Raw genomic sequence first — 17,377 nt, forward strand, 5'->3', positions numbered from 1 at the left:
ATAGATGAATGGTGGCACAGTATATAGTTCTTAAAGGGGGGGGTACGGTATATAATTAAAGGGAAACTGACAGGCTGTTTATTCGTACTAAACCCAATTCACTAGGTTACAGTGCATGTATACAAAAATTGGTCTTCCCGTTTTCTAGGTATTGCCCCACATTGCTAGTATGCGAAGTCAGTCTTGTGTGCGATTGAGGCGGAGCTTCCCTGACTCCATCCTGTATGCTGTGCTATGCCTGGCCATCTTTTTATATTTATAATTCTTTTTTTGCCAACTCTAGTATATTGTAGCATGTAAGCATATATTAGTGTGGTGCCCATCTCTTCAGCGTAAGAACCAGAGCTGTGTGGAGATTCCTGCATAAGGTGGGTGCTGGGTGATTGGTGATGGGTGCTGGGTGATTGGGGATGGGTGCTGGGTGATTGGGGATGGGTGCTGGGTGATTGGGGATGGGTGCTGGGTGATTGATGATGGGTGCTGGGTGATTGGGGATGGGTGCTGGGTGATTGGGGATGGGTGATGGGTGCTGGTTGATTGGTGATGGGTGCTGGGTGAGGCCGGGTACAGTGCACGTTCTGTCATATAGAGCTCAGGTGGGGGCATATAGGGGGAGATTTATTAAAACCTTTGCAGAGGAAAATCCTTCTGCAAAATGAAAGCAGCGATCTGATTGGTTGCTATGGACAACTGCATCGCTCTTTCTCTGCACAGGTTTTGATGAATCTCCTCTATAATACAGTATATTATAGGGCAGCTGTCACATGTTTTCTGTAAATAAGACTGACAGCACAGCCAAAGTGTATATACACATGGCAGACCTCAGAGAAACTGTTCTTGACTTTATTTTACAAAAACTTTTATGGGGATAGGAATGTCAAGGAGGCCTGGCGGAGTCCACTGTGTCCCTGGGCCGCAGCACATCTGCCCATTAAATTCGCGCAGACGTTTTTTAAATTATGAAAAGTGCCCTCTTTTTTTTACTTGAGCCCCTGCCCTTCAAAATGTCTGTGCACGTGCCTGATACTGGAGGCTGCTCTGTGTCTCCTCCTCCCTGTTTATCATTGCACGTGCTACCCAGGGAGGAGGAGTATAAGGAGCAAGTGCAGTTCTGTGAGGAAAGTAAATCTGGGAGGAAAATAAAAAATGGTGGGTGTATTATAGTTTTCATAACTAAATGCCCTAGTGTTCCCCATATATTAGTGATGTCCCGGTACTGCTATGTCTAATCTGCAGGCGGGTTACTGCACCTCTGTGATACCTGTCAGTGGGACTCCCGCCAACAGGTATCACGGAGGTGTGGGGACCCGCCTGAACTCTCCGCTCCCAAGCTATGCATTGCGCTCATCAGTTGAGTGCACATCATAGCCGGAACCAGCATTTACCCTTTAGACGCCGTAATCAAATTTGATTGCGGCGTCTAAAAGTGCTGAGATGCCCTGCCGGTTAGCTCAGGGAATGCTGATCGGGATCACCGCAGTGTAATTGCGGTGTCCCGATCAGCTGTAAGGATGGATGGACAAAGATCTCTCACCCTGCTCCGTGCATACGGACATCGCTCCTTTATTGCTGCCGGTGATGTAAAGTATTTTCTAATATGTAAAACTGAGTAAGGACTGAGGTGGTGGGGTCGGGATTATGCAAATTAGCCACGCGGCTGGCAGATAACTTGCTCTAGCCAGCTAACAGACAGGCTGTGAGCGAGCTGTGCTAGTAACCCTGTCCAGACGTCATTTCCTGGCATAGGACTTTTGCCCAGCTGGCTGATGTCCGAAGTATGTGCGCGTGAGGGGGTAGAAAGGTGTTCTAGTAAAGGAGTGAGACCCCTAGTGGATGGGTTTTCAAAGATGAAAAACTCATATAAAACTTTTTTTTTTTTAATGTGTTTCAATTAGACATTGTTTTTTCACCATGAAGAATAAAATATCAAAAATAATTTTAATGAGAGTGCCCATTTAAAGAGACTAATATTTCCTTACTGTCACATTAAATAGTCCACTTCTGTGAGTCTTTTTTTGCCATTTAGCAGAACTGACTAGCTTCTCGTGGTTAGCGTGCCGACTTTACAGGGGTCTATAGTGGGGTACTCTGTATGTTTCTCTAATTGGTAATGATGGATAATAGAGTAATGAAGATAGAGCTGACATTTACTTTAATCTGTGCCATTAGATGAAAGACAGAGTCCTAATTCGGAACTTCCATGCCGGATTCCGCATTGTAGTCCGGAACGGAGATTCCGCTGCAGCAGAGTCCCATTGAATTCAACTGGATTCTACTGCTCTGTGCACACATTGGAATTTCCATGCTAGATGTTTCCTGCACAGAAATTCCATTTTCTGTGCCTGCACAAAGAATGAACACAATTATTCTTTGTGCGGAGACTGCATGGAATGTATAGCTGTGTATGAGACGGAGCATTCCCGTGTGCTCCTAGCATCGGGAGATTATGTCAGCGCCTGGAGTGTACAGAATGTCTGAACATAGCTTTATTAACTTCAAAGGGATTCTGCAGTCCCATTCACAGTGCAGAATTTGGAATTCCGCATTACACATTCAGCAAAAATATAGGTCATGTCCTATATTTTTGCAGAATTCTGGTGCCGAAGCCCATTGAAAGGAATGGGGCTTTTTTTTCTCCTCAAAATGCGAATTTCATGCAGAATTTCTTTTCTGCATGAATTTCACAAAGATGCCTCTGAGCTATGTTTAGCAGATTCACATAAATTATGTTCAGAATTGGGAAAGCGTCTGTTATGTTTTGTTCATGCAGGCCCAATATCTAAATGATGTTGTAGGTTTTCTTTATTGTAACCAGTCAGAAGTAAACAAAGCAATCTGATTCGGCATGCCAAGAAACAGCATATACTCCAGCATGTAGCCATATTACTATGTGTATCAAATACACTCGAGATATTGGTGTATATTCAAAAAGATCCATGTTTACTTCTAATTGAGTAAGTAGTGAAGAAAGCAGAGCCTGAAATACCAGGCATCCAGATCGCTGTAACCGTTCCTTCTGTTATGCTTATCTCCGGGCACAGATGCTCGCAGCAAGAAAATGTTTGGCTCAAGATAATTTTTCAAGTTAAAAATCAATATTTTACACTATGCTAAATATAAAAATATGAAAAAGTTGGTAGATTTTTTTAGGCAATGCTGTTCTTTAATGATGCAAATATATCATTTTTAAGGGTTTCTGCTGCTTGTGGCGAACACTGTACAAAAGACAGATTAACATTACCGCCGGCCACCCTAATTGAAGATGGATAAGTTACTTGAATGAAAGCAGTTACAGCTATATATTTGTCACTTCTCAAATTTTTACAATAAAAAAAAAAAGAATTCAATATATCTGATTGGACGAGGGTCAGCAGGAGTGAGGCAGGTGGGCCGCCCACTCAGCACAGTTATAGAGAGAAAATGTACATTCACAGAAAGAATAGAAAGGGAAGGAAAAGACCAAAAACATGCAGGTGGAGCACAACGCTACATCTACTCACATCTACAGCTTCATCAGATGGGGTGGGGAATTTGCTTTTTGAGGCAATATTATGTCAGAATAAATATTCTGCCCCTGTTTTACAATCACCAAATGTATTTGTTAACCTGGAATTTCATGAATATACTGGATAAGTTGGATAAGCAAATTTTCATATCAGCGAATTACAATATAAAAATAAGTAAAGGGTATTTGCATTATGGAAAACCATCTCTCCAATAACCTTTTTCTCTGTGTTCCAGTGTTGGGACATAAGGCCAAGAGAATGCGGTGTGAGAATGCACATCTTACCTGTGATTCTTTAAAGTGTACCTGTCATAGTGCAAAAAAAAAAAAGTGATATGTTACTCAATACCTATGCCTGATTATGTACATATACACATTTTTATGTGTCTAGGACCTATATATCCCTAACAAATAGCATTTATATGTTGCTCACTTGCTTTGTGTTCTTGCCTTCTAGAGGGGGCATGTCCATCTCTCCCTCACTGTGGATGACTCATCTGCTCTGCGTCTGGGAAGTCTGAAAATCTTTGCAGTCTGTAACCCTTTCCTCTCTGGGCAGTCTATAAATCACTGCACAGTAGTTTTTATGCATACATTTCCAATCTGTTCCTAGTAAAGCTGGATGCTAATCAACATAGCTCTCACTATATATGTCATTCAGCTTTCACAGACTCCTGAATGTCTGATCAGCTACTTTGTCATTCAGGAGTCAGAGAAAGCTTTAGCTGTTCAAGCATGCTGGGAGTTGTAGTTTTGCATTGCAACAGCTGGAGCTCCAGTGGAGCTGGAGCTGTGTTAGAGCAGTGTTGCCTTTAGCTGTTGCAAAACTACAACTCCCAGTATTCCCACACATCCTTTGTCTGTAGTTTTGCAAGAGCTGGAGGCACACAGCTGGAGAATACACAGCTCTAAAACAGAGTTTATAAAGATTGTACCCCCAGCTGTTGCAAAACTACAACTCCCATCATGGGAGTTCTAGCTTAGGAACAGCTGAAGGCTGCAGTGGTGCAGTCGGGATCTCCTATATTGCATGCCAACACACTTTACGCCTGGTATCCAGTATGCTGCAAAATACAGAGTAGTCTGTCAGCATAAAGATAGATGACCCCTAGTGGTGGCTATTTTCATTTTCATTTTTTTAAAATAAATATAACATTTTAAAAAAAAGTCATCTTATCAGTAGTACTGCAAAATATACAAAGTTTTTCATAATGACAGTACCTCTTTAAGGCTAGAGTATTAACTGTGATGCAGTCAGTACAGGAGCAGGGAGTACAGCTTTAGACAGGAATCCCTGCTCCTGAATGTAAATTCAGTGGTGCATACTGAAGAATGTATGTGCAGTAGAAGGGACTCCTGTCTATCTCTAGGATCCCTGCTCTTGTGCTGTACTGAGCGGTAATGCATAAAATGCCAACCCCTCAGGGTTTGTGTAATATTCTTCCTGAGGCAAGATACTCATCTCTCCTCATGGCATATGCAGTTAAAAACTGCTCAGACCTGCTATTCAATGTGGTTTTCTGATAATTGTTAAAGGATGATAATTTTGCAAGATATTTACCTGCAAAATGTCATGGCTGTAGGGGATATTTATTTACAAAACTGCACAGCCTTCCACAATCAATAGAAAATCATGTCAAACAGCATATCAACTCAGTTGTCACCTGCACTACAGCCAGTTTATGCATTGTGAGACTCTATCCTTACTACTGCAATTAGACCAGGAGCACACATGCAGTTTTTTGGTGCAGCTTTTGATGCAGTTTATGGAGCCAATTGAATACAAAAAAATTAAGAACAAATTTATGATGTAATGAAGATGGGATTGTAAAAAAAAAAAGCAAGCACATGTTTTACTATAAATTCCTTTGCAGAAAAATTTGCAACAAAATGTTCTCTGCATGACTGCACCCTAATCTTCCTCTTTCTTAATCCACTTCTGGCTTTGATTCAAGAAAAGGTATACAACTTGCCACTGACATTTTGATGGTACCCAGTCCCCTATGCTCACCACTGCCTGTTCTCCTCTTGATACAAGGAGTTGCCCACAGAACTTATCATTGACTGCAGCGTGAACTGGCACAGCCAGTGATGCTGGGGGAAGTGCAGGAAGTAGTGAACAGCAAGGACCGGGCACCTTCAGAATAGCAGTGGCGGGTGATCATGTCTACACCTTTTTTTTTTTTAGCCTAACATGGCCAAATTTAATAATAGAAATAAATACCTGGACATCCCTTTTAAAGAATGAACTTTGGCTTCAAGATTTTATTATGATATAATTTCACAGCTCTTGTTACTAAGAAACTGGTGACATTAAAGTCTAAATATAATACAAGATAAACTAGTATTTACATTTCTAAATGTGAATTTGTGAGCATGCCCCATAACAGCCTTGTATGTGATTAAAATTGTTGGTATTGGAAGAACTTAGTCATACAGTATATGCAGAAATCTAAATTATAGGATCCCACATTACAATGAGTAAGACACAAATACAAGTAACACAATAGGAGTCTAACCTAAAAAGGACAATAAAATTGAAAGTGATTTTTCAATATTTCCTCCTTATTGTAATACTAATATCTAACATTAAATCCTAGGCTATAGACTTGTATTGGGGGATACCAGCAGAGGAGTGGGATAGCCCTGAACTGCAGAGGACTCGTATGAGGCTACTGGAAGAGTGTCTGAAGACATCTTCTGGACCATGTTTTGTTGTAAGTAAACACTATACTTTCCTATCTACTAGTATGGTTTTTCACTATAAAGAGTATGCATACGCCTATATCTCATATTAAATGAAGCCAAGAGAATGGTTCCAGAATGTTCCACATAAGCAAATATGTTGTTTTGGTGGAAACAAGTGGATTAATTTACATATTTTATATTGATTTTAATAGCATCCATGTATAAAATTCACCTTGTAGATATAGAAATGTGCTTTGATAATGCTGTAGGTCAACCACTAGATACCTTCAGTTAAAGGAGTACTCCACTGCCCCAAAATGTTCCGAACGCTGGGGCAGTGGAGTACTCCTTTAAGCCCTTGAAGTGGATTGTTGCACCTTTAGAAGGTTGAAAGGATGCTGTATAAAAGAATGACTGACATAAAAATTCTGACTCAAATTTCACTTTTTTTTTTACTATAGAAGTCTGAATATTTTAGACAAATATGAGATGCTGAAAACCATTATAATGAATTACACTAATCCTGCAGTTCATAGGTGGCTGTGTAATACTGAGCATTCTAGTGTTCTGCCCTCTAGAGAATATGTTTAGTTGCTGAGTCAAGTCCTTTTTTTCTCTGCATATGATTGAGGTTTACCTATTGTGACGATCCGTCTTGGGGATTAGCTCTGGGATCGTCCTGAACACACACTTTCCCTTCCTGATACCTCATTAATCAGGCCACAGGTGGAGCATTCTGCAGAGATAGCAAGGGAAATACACCCTTTCCTTGCCACACTGCCACATATCCCCCCCCCCTCTGCTCAGACCACCGGGAAGGAGCACTTGTATTCAAAAGGCAGAGTCCAACTGCCTTTCCTTTTCCTTGAACAACTACGTCCAACAGGTTTTGAGGCACTTTGCTTCCTTCATCAGTAGATTTTATCTGCACCCTTCTTTCATTCGCACTTTCATCAGCCACCAAGCACAAGACTTTTGGTCACCTTTGACAAATTCCATGTAAAAAGCTCCATTCATGTCACACCTTTCCAACACCAGGTTCTTCATCTTGGTCTGTGCAGTGCTCTGGACACTAGGTGCGGACAAGGCAGATGCTCTAGGCCATTGTCTTCTTCTGTCACTGGTATGACCATTGCACGAAATTTGCTGGTGGCCAACCGAGCCTGTATCACCCATTTGCAGGTCATCTAAGTCATCCTCCACAATTTCAGGAGGCTTCCCTTTAATGCACCTGTCCATCTTCTCCTTGAGACGGACTCTTCTCCAAATTCTACTTCTGCGGACTTTCTTCCAGTGTTTTCTAATCCAGTGCCTCTCAGGGTTTCCACCACGACCCAGTCTTCTATCACAGTGACCTCTTTTTAAGGACTCTGCTTTCTTATTAGCCCTTTCTTTAGGGACACCGACTTTCACAGGCTCATTTTTAGGCTGAGAACTCTTGGCTCCTTTAGCCAGTTTTTCACCTGCACCTTCAGATGTGTCACTGAGTTTACTTGCAGCTTCTGCAGTTATCTCTGGTTTAACTTCTACCTCAGAGAACTTCTCTGCCTCAGAATTTTCACCATGCAATGTCAATATCTCTGCAGCTTCAGAGGACTTCCCATATGGTTTCACCTCAGTCTCAGCTTCAGAGGACCTTTCATATGGCTTCTTCTCATGGTCTTCAGACTCTACTGTTTCTTGCGTCCATTGTTCAGACTCCGCCTTTTTTAGAGAAAGCATCCCTGTCTCCAGTAGCTTTTGCCCCACAAGCAGTTTTTCTTTTACACGGACGGCTGTGGCCTCAGTTTCCATCTGAGACATTTTTAACCTCTCGTTAGCCAGTTCTACTATAGCTTGGTCACAGCTTTCTTTTAGGACCTTCATGTCCCCTTCCAGCTTTAAACATTTCTGCTGCTCACTCTTGAGCTTAGCAGAGTTCTTCTTCTCACTTTCCAGCAATTCTGTCAAATTTTTGACAGTGTCCTCCAGGGACAGCAGCTGTTCTCTCATCTGCTCATTGTCTTTATTCAGTTGCGCCATCTTGGACACTTTCTGCTCATAGACTTTTAGCTGAGCCTCTTGTTCAGAGAGCTGAGTACCCAGTGAATCCAAGGCAGCTGCGCGAGACTTAATATGCGTTTCGTTCTGCGCCTCCAGGCTCTGCACCTTATGAGCCATTACCACTTTTCCTTCTCCAGCTCTTCCATGGCTACCAACCTAGCCTTGTTATCACTTTGTAGAGCCAGATATGCCCCACACAGGACATTCACTTCTTCATCCTTGAATGAGATCTGCTTGGCCAGAATCTCCAATTCTCTCTCCTTGCTGGTCATAAGACCCTGGGAGCGGGACAGTTCCTCCTGCAGAGCCGCAAACTCACTTTTGTGAAGCTCCATATCTTTCTGCATCTGAAGCGTCGCTTCCTGCTCTTTATTCAAGTCTGCAAGTGTTTTTTCTTTCTCCTCTGTCAGGTGATGAACTACTTCTTCCTTTTGAGACAATTTAGCAGAAACCATCTGTAAGGTTTCTTCAAGGTTCTGGATCTGCTCCCTTTTTTTACCAAGACCAGCGCGTTTTTTCCGAGATCTCTTACTTACAGCGGTCTCCATACTCTCGCTGCTGGACCTTGTGAGATTCTCTTGTCCTCTGACAGTCACCTGTGCTTGGCCTGTCTCTTCCTTCAAGCCAACTCGTTCAGACTCTTTTCCACCTTTAGGAGTAGTCCCCCCCTTTTCAAGGGTCTTGGCAACTTGGGCTTCAGGGTAGTTCCTGGACAGTCTCTCTGGACTGTCTCTCTGCTCACTGGCAGACTTCTCTTTCACTTCAACACTGTCTCTCTGCTGCCCAGCAGAACGGTCTAGGGCTCCTGGGTCTGCAATAACATCTGGTCCAGTGGTTCGACCTTCCTGGTCACGATCCATCTCTGGTCCAGACATCACATCTCCTTCACTCAGGACTCTGTCTGTGACAGTAAGCGCAGCACCCAGCTCCACATGTACTCTCTTCAGTACTTCTGCATTATCCACAGACATCTCTGTAGCTTCTTTTCCAGTCACCTCTTCCAGATGACCGCGCAACTCTAGCCCCCCCTTGGGCTCATCTTCAGCTGGCGGATGGAACCCATGTTCCTGTACCTGATCCGTTTCTGGTTTCACTGAAGATTCTGTTTTAGTCAGAGGCACACTTGTCACTTGAGTCACTGGATCCTCTTGGACTTGACTCGCGGTCTGGTCTTCAGCTCCCCCAGCAGTCTGGCAGACCCCTATCTGACCTACATCTAGTGACTGCTGACACTCCCCGTCCTCAGCCTCTGCTGAGTAACTCTCCACTAGTGTGTGGTGCAAGTCAAGTGTTGTGGGCCTATAAGGTGTACCTGCTCTAGTCACCTGACAGTCTTCCCATAATTGCTGAAAAAATTGAAAATCCGTCCCCAGTACTACATCATACTCCAAGGAGGGCTCTATTGCAACCTTGTGACCTATAGTACCATAGGGAGTAGAAATACAGACATTAACCGTTTTATAACCCCAAATACCAGCCTGCATAGACACTATAGCGGGGTCTGGCTTTCTCCTGCTGGACTTTACCAGACTTATTACACATCTAGGGTCTAACAAAACCGTCATCTTTTTACCTTCTATTTCCAGCTCACACAGGTTTTCTTTTGTCCTGTCAGAGGTGGCAACAGTACACATTACATCTGAACACGTCAACATAAGTTTTTCAACAAAAACATTATCAGATTTCACATGTTCAAAATTTACAGGACAGTTCATAGCACTAGGACCTAACTCAGGCAAAGTGTGTTTTGTTACATTTTCTCCCAGTCCTGCATTCAACATTTTCTGTTCAGATTTTTTCAATCTGATCTGCACAGTGTGAACAGTCTCATCAGTCTTCATGAGGGGTTCCCCACCCTCACATGATTTTGCAACTGGACATAGGTTAGTACCACCTTGAACACTGTTCACACAGTCAACTAGGGAAACACCACCCTCCGACTCAGCTTTTTTATGCACAGTCCCATCATTTTTATGTACAGTCTCATAGTCTCTAAACATGGCCCCCATAACCCCTGGAACAGTCTTACCAGAATCTCTTGCCTTCCAGTCGGTTAAGGGCTGGCGCTGGACACCTCTCACCAGCTTCTCTGCTGCAGAACATCGCTCCACTTGCTCTTTAAGTAGCTCTGCAACCTTAAACCCAGCATCACTGTTAGGCTGCAGTGCACACTGTAGTCTTGCAGCTTGGCTTACTCCCACTTGAATCAGGATCTCTGTCTTGACTTTCTCATAGTCCCATAAGATCTTTGGATCCAGTTCACAATTAACTTTTTGGGCATCTCCTCCAATGAATCCAAATACCAAGTTTCCCCAGTGTGTCTTGGGCCATGCCTCATGCATAGCAATCCTTTCAAACTCTGCAAAGCTTGCTTCCTCCTGCGCTGCAGCTGTCTGCAACAAAGCACTTATCAGGACATCCATCTTGCAACACTTCAAACCTTGCAAACACAGCACAGTCCTCTGCCGAAATGTCAGCCGCTTGCCAACAAAATTTTCCGTTGCCCCTAGTAACGCCTTTATACACAGTCTCAAAACTTCATTTGCACTCTGCAGGTGGCCCGTCCACCTGTCTCCTTACTTGAGAAAGAGCACCCACTCGCAACATGCACGATTATTTTCTCTTGGCAACAACTTCACTGCAACTCTACCACTGGTTGCTCATAGCAACGTGTTTGCCCGCATCCTCCACCAAAATGTGACGATCCGTCTTGGGGATTAGCTCTGGGATCGTCCTGGACCACGCCACAGGATGCGTTTCTTCTCAAAAAACCAGCAAACAAACGCTTATAATGCAAATCTGGCACCTTGCCAGTTTTATTAGACAGGTTGCAGGGAAAGAAATAAACAAAAAAGCAGGAACAAACAAAATCCTAGACCGTCTGGTCACTGACTAAACAGATCAGCTTGTCCTGACTAACAACCGCTGAGCTTCCCTTAGCCGGTTAAACAGATGTCCCCTGCAACCTTCTACTCACATTTCATATCACTTTCTTTGAGCCCCTCATAGCTCGGGCTGTGTACTCCTCAGCAGGCTCTGTCTCTTCCCTACAGCCCACAAGCTGTCTCCTAGGAAGAGCCCCAACTATTCTGTTTCTTTTCCTTTTAAACACACACTTTCCCTTCCTGATACCTCATTAATCAGGCCACAGGTGGAGCATTCTGCAGAGATAGCAAGGGAAATACACCCTTTCCTTGCCACACTGCCACACTATATTTTTGTCTATAACTGAGACTATGACCTTCGATAGTACCTGTTTTTTCAGCTAGGGACCATTGATGTAAAGAAAGCCTGGCTGCAATGCTACACACCACCAGGGTTTCTCTTTAACCCCTTAAGGACTCAGCCCATTTTGGCCTTAAGGACTCAGACAATTTAATTTTTACGTTTTCATTTTTTCCTCCTCGCCTTCTAAAAATCATAACTTTATATTTTCATCCACAGACTAGTATGAGGGCTTTTTTTTTGCGTGACCAGTTGTCCTTTGTAATGACATAACTCATTATATCATAAAATGTATGGCGCAACCAAAAAACACTATTTTTGTGGGGAAAATTAAAACGAAAAACGCAATTTTGCTAATTTTGGAAGGTTTCATTTTCACGCCATACAATTTATGGTAAAAATGACGTGTGTTCTTTATTCTGAGGGTCAATACAATTAAATTGATACCAATTATTACATACTTTTCTATTATTGTTGCACTAAAAAAAAATCACAAACTTTTTAACCAAATTAGTATGTTTATAATCCCTTTATTTTGATGACCTCTAACTTTTTTATTTTTCCGTATAAGCGGCGGTATGGGGGCTCATTTTTTGCGCCATGATCTGTACTTTTTTTTTTGATTCTACATTTGCACATAAAAAACTTGTATTAAAAAAGTAGCAATTTTGGACTTTTTTTTTTTTCGTTCACGCCTTTAACCGTACGGGATCATTAACATTTTATTTTAATATTTCGGACATTTACGCACGCGGCGATACCAAATATGTCTATAAAATTAATTTTTTTACGCTTTTTGGGGGTAAAATAGGAAAAAACGGACGTTTTACTTTTTATTGGGGGAGGGGATTTTTCACTTTTTTTTTACTTTTACTTTTACATTTTTTTACATTTTTTTTTACACTTGAATAGTCCCCATAGGGGACTATTCATAGCAATACCATGATTGCTAATACTGATCTGTTCTATGTATAGGACATAGAACAGATCAGTGTTATCGGCGATCTTCTGCTCTGGTCTGCTCGATCTCAGACCAGAGCAGGAGACGTCGGGAGCCGGACGGAGGCAGGTGAGGGGACCTCTGTGCGGCGTTCTGAATGATCGGATCCCCGCAGCAGCGCTGCGGGCGATCCGATCATTCATTCAAATCGCGCACTGCCGCAGATGCCGGGATCTGTATTGATCCCGGCACCTGAGGGGTTAATGGCAGACGCCCGCGAGATCGCGGGCGTCGGCCATTGCCGGCGGGTCCCTGGCTGCGATCAGCAGCCGGGATCAGCCGCGCATGACACGGGCATCACTCCGATGCCCGCGGTTATGCACAGGACGTAAATGTACGTCCTGGTGCGTTAAGTACCACCGCACCAGGACGTACATTTACGTCCTGCGTCCTTAAGGGGTTAAAGGGGTATTCCAGGATTTTTTTTTATTTGACAATGCTACAGGGGCTGTAAAGTTAGTGTAGTTCATAATATAGTGTCTGTACCTGTTTGTGACGGTTTTCTCACAATTCTTCTGTGATTTTCACCCCAATATTTCTTTTTGACAGCATACAAAATTACTGTTGTCTCAGATTTTTCCCAGGTTACAATGCGGCCGAGACCTGACTCACTAGTCAGCTTCAATGGGTGGAGTGAAAACTTGCAATCTGCAACTAATCCAACAGCTGTAGGCACCCTGAATGAAAACCACATGTCTTTTAAATGGATGCAGCTCATTTATGCTTCAATGGGTGGGGTGGCTGGTGTGTGGGAGGGAGGAAAATTTAATTATGGGATTTGTAGGTAAAAGAAGAAAACTCAAAAAGGAAATACCAGTTCACAAAAAGCTATCCACAGTGTTATGGTAATCACATAACATAGCCATTTAGCCCCAAGACAAGCACAGATCCTTCCTAAGCATGTCCATTACAGGCTGCCAGGTATGTGCTAAAATCACCTTGAGGTGGATAACCCCTTTAAGTAATGTCACAAGTGTGAGTCAAATCTAATAATGCAGCACAGCTCAATTGTTGTGAAGGGAGCAATTTCTACAAAAAGACAAAACATTACACAGTTGTGCATTGGACCTATCTGGTACTGCAACACAACATCATTGACATAAAGCGGAGCTGCAATACCACCACCAAGGCTTTTTTTCCAGAAATAACACCACAAGTGTCCATGGGTGATATCTAGTGTTGCAGCTCAGCTCAGCTGTAAAGCCACATACCACCAGTGCTGTTTTTTTCTAGAAATAACACTACATGTGTCCATGGATTATGTCAGTTATTGCAGTTCAGGTTCACTGAAGAGTAAAGGGGGCCTATCTGCCACACCATTAATTAGAGATGCGCAAATGTTTGAAAAATTTGATTTGGCCGATTCGCCGAATTTTCCGAAAGAATTTGTTTTGGGTTGAATTAACAGCTATTTCTGGCCTACAGAGCTATTTCTGGCCTACAGAGAGCCTCAATAGGGGTGTAGAACACTTTGGTTTGTTATAACACGCATATGGAGTGTGCTGGGGTAGTGAAATAATACTGTTATTCAGTATGACATGCAGATTACAGGCATTGCTATTAGAATCACTGCCGCAGAGCTGCACAATGACAGAGCCTGGAGGTGGCATCAGTATGATGAGACCATATAGTGGCTGAATGACACATCGTGAAGTTGTTGGCAGCATGAGGAGACCATATAGTGGCTTAATGACACAGCATGGAGGTGTTGGCAGCATGAGGAGACCATATATTGGCTGAATGACACAACAGGAGGTGTTAGCAGCATGAGGAGACCATATATTGGCTGAATGACACAACAGGAGGTGTTGGCAGCATGAGGAGACCATATATTGGCTGAATGACACAACAGGAGGTGTTGGCAGCATTAGGAGACCATATATTGGCTGAATGACACAACAGGAGGTGTTAGCAGCATGAGGAGACCATATATTGGCTGAATGACACAACAGGAGGTGTTGGCAGCATTAGGAGACCCTATAGTGACTGAATGACAGAGCTTGGAGTTGGCAGAAGTAGGAGACAATAGGGCCTCACAATCCCTAAGATTAAAAGATTAATTTTGAAATTTAAATTGAAGATGTATGGGAGCTAGTGTTACCATAAACCTTTTAAGGTAATGTCCCAGGCCCAGCAGCATCACTAAACCATATAGTTTCTGAATGACACAGCCTGGAGCTGGTAGCAGCATGGGCACATACTAGGGCTTCATAATCCCTAATATTAAAGATGAATTTTGAAATTTAAATGAAAGATTTATGGTAGCTAGTGCTACCATAACATTTTTTAGGCCCAGGCCCAGCAGCATCATTAAACCATGTATTGGCTGAATAACACAGCTTGGAGGTGGCTGAATCATAAGGAGACCCTATAGTGGCTGAATTTCACAGCCTGGAGGTGGCTGAAGCATGAGAAGACCATACAGTGGCTGAATTTCACAGCCTGGAGGTGGTGTAAGCATGAAGAGAGACCATATAGTGGCTGAATGGCACATCTTGGATGTGTTGGCAGCATGAGGAGAACAGAATTTGGCAGAATGACACAGCCTGGAATTGGAATTTAAGGTAATGTCCCAGGCCCAGCAGTATCAGTAAACCATATAGTGGCTGAATGGCACAGCCTGGAGGTGGCTGAAGCATCAGTTAACCTATATTGGATGAGTGTCACAGCCTGGAGGTGGCTGAATCATGAGAAGACCATATAGTGGCTGAATGACTGCCTGGAGTTTGTGGCAGCATGGGGAGACCATACGGTGTCTGAATAGCACAGCCTGGAGTTTGCTGAAGCATGAGGATACCATATAGTGGCTGAATGGCACAGTCTGGAGGTGGCTGAAGCATGAGGAGACCATATAGTAGCTGCATGGCACAGCCTGGAGTTGGCGGCAAATGAGGAGACAATAGGGCATCACAAACTTTAAAGAATAAAAGATGAATTTTGACATTTCTATTGAAGATATATGGTACCTAGTGTTACATATATATATATATATATATATATATATATATATATATAGGTAATGTCCTAGGTCCAGCAGCATCACTAAACCATGTAGTTGCTGAATGACACAGACCAGAGCTGGCAGCAGCATGAGTACACAAGAGGGCTTCACAACCCCTAAGATTAATTGATGAATTTTTAAATTTCCATTCAAGATGTATGGTACCTAGTACTACCATAAACATATTTAGGTAATGTCCTAGTCCCAGCAGCATCATTATACCATGTAGTTGCTGAATGACACAGACTGGAGCTGGCTGAAGCATCAGTAAACCATATATTGGATGAATGGCACAGCCTGGATGTGGCTGGAGCATCAGTAAGACATATATTGGCTGAATTGCACAGCCTGGAGGTGGCTGAAGCATCTGTAAACCATATGCTGCAGAATGAGGAGACCATATAGTGTCTGAATGGTACAGTCTAGAGTTGGCTGAAGCAGCATCAGGAGTCCTGTCAGTGACCCGGTGAGAGAGTGGTGCAGTGGGTGGCAATACCAGTACCCGGTGACGAAGGTGGGTGAAAAAAGGTCTGATGCAGAGGATTGTTTGTAACTGTGGAGCAGCACCTTAAATCTGTTTTGCACAATCCATATTTGTGAAGTGTTGGTGTAGCACCATGGTCAATCTACTCTGATGCATCAGGCATTGGTGGGTGGAAATCCTGGCTGATCCATGCCTGATTCATCTTCACAAAGGTCAGTCTCTCCACATTTTTCGTGGACAGACGAGTTCTCCTTGGGGTGACTATGGCCCTCGCCGCTCTAAACACCCTCTCTGATGGCACACACTGGCCAGGCAGGACAGCTTTTCCAGGGCAAACTCTGCTAGTTGCAGCCACAAATCAAGTTTGGCTGCCCAGAAGCCCAGCAGATCTTTAAGGTGTGTTGGAATGGGGATGTCAAGGTATGCCACCACCTGCTGTTTCAGGTACTGCTCCAGGGCTACCTGCTGCTGATGAATTTCTTCACTATGCGGGTGAAGAAAGCTACTCATCAGCGACTGTAGACTCAGGCTGCTGCTGATGGAGCTGGTACTGCTCCTGCCACCCCACACCTCCCTAGCAGGCATGGCAGTGGAAGGTGAGCGCAGGGGGGCCCCCGAGTCAGACCTGAGAGAGGATGGATGATGTCGCCAATAGGCATCGGCCAACTGACTACTTAGGATGTCTTTGTAGTAGGTCAGTTTGTCCTCCCTCTCAGTGGGTGTGAAAAAGGCCCCCATTTTGTGCCGGTAACGAGGGTCCAATAAGGTGGAGTTCCAGAAGTCATGCCGCTGCCTAATGGTGAAAATTTGGTTGTCACTACGCAAGCAATTGAGCATGCATCGTGATATTTGTGCAAGTGACTCGAAGGGACTCCCTGCCTCCATCTCCACTGCATACTGCCACGGTGTGTCTGGGTCCTCTCTCTTGCCTTCCTCGTAACCCTCTAGTTCCTCTGGCTGCTCCTGCTCCTCCTCTCCTGTCAGATGACTAGAAAAACCACCTATTTGGCGAACCCTAAACTGTGCTTCACTGTGCTCCTCCCCTTCCTCCTCCAGTTCAGCCCCCACAGGGCTCATGTGGACGTGAGATGTAGGCGCTACGTCTCCATTGCCGTGACCAGCCATGGTTTCCCACACGTGTTGTAGTAGATGAAGCAGTGGAATGACGTAATTCATCCCGTAATCCTGGCGACTCACTAATAATGTGGCCTCCTCAAAGGGCCTGAGCAAACGGCAGGTGTCACGTATGAGCTGCCACTGGTTTACATTGAAGTTACGCAGGGGAGTTCTCCTATCCGCTTGGATCATAAAGAAATCAGTGATGGCTTTTCTCTGTTCGTATAGTCAGTCCAACATATGGAGGGTGGAATTCCAACGTGTGACAATGTCACAAATCAGACTATGTTGGGGGATACAGTTCTGATGCTGCAG

The 17,377-nt window shown here is 43.7% G+C and overlaps 1 protein-coding gene across 5 annotated transcripts in view; it reads left to right on the plus strand.

Annotated features, from left to right (window-relative positions):
* The window catches only part of NWD2 (NACHT and WD repeat domain containing 2), a 328,260-nt gene that overhangs the window by 137,812 nt on the left and 173,071 nt on the right, over positions 1–17,377 (plus strand). For all 5 annotated transcript variants that reach the window (XM_056556307.1, XM_056556317.1, XM_056556298.1 and 2 more), the window contains one exon: positions 6,106–6,222. In XM_056556307.1, the coding sequence (XP_056412282.1) occupies positions 6,106–6,222 (117 nt within the window). The remainder of the gene's footprint in view (positions 1–6,105; positions 6,223–17,377) is intronic.

Source organism: Hyla sarda, chromosome 1 (assembly GCF_029499605.1).
Source record: "Hyla sarda isolate aHylSar1 chromosome 1, aHylSar1.hap1, whole genome shotgun sequence".
NCBI lineage: Eukaryota > Metazoa > Chordata > Amphibia > Anura > Hylidae > Hyla > Hyla sarda.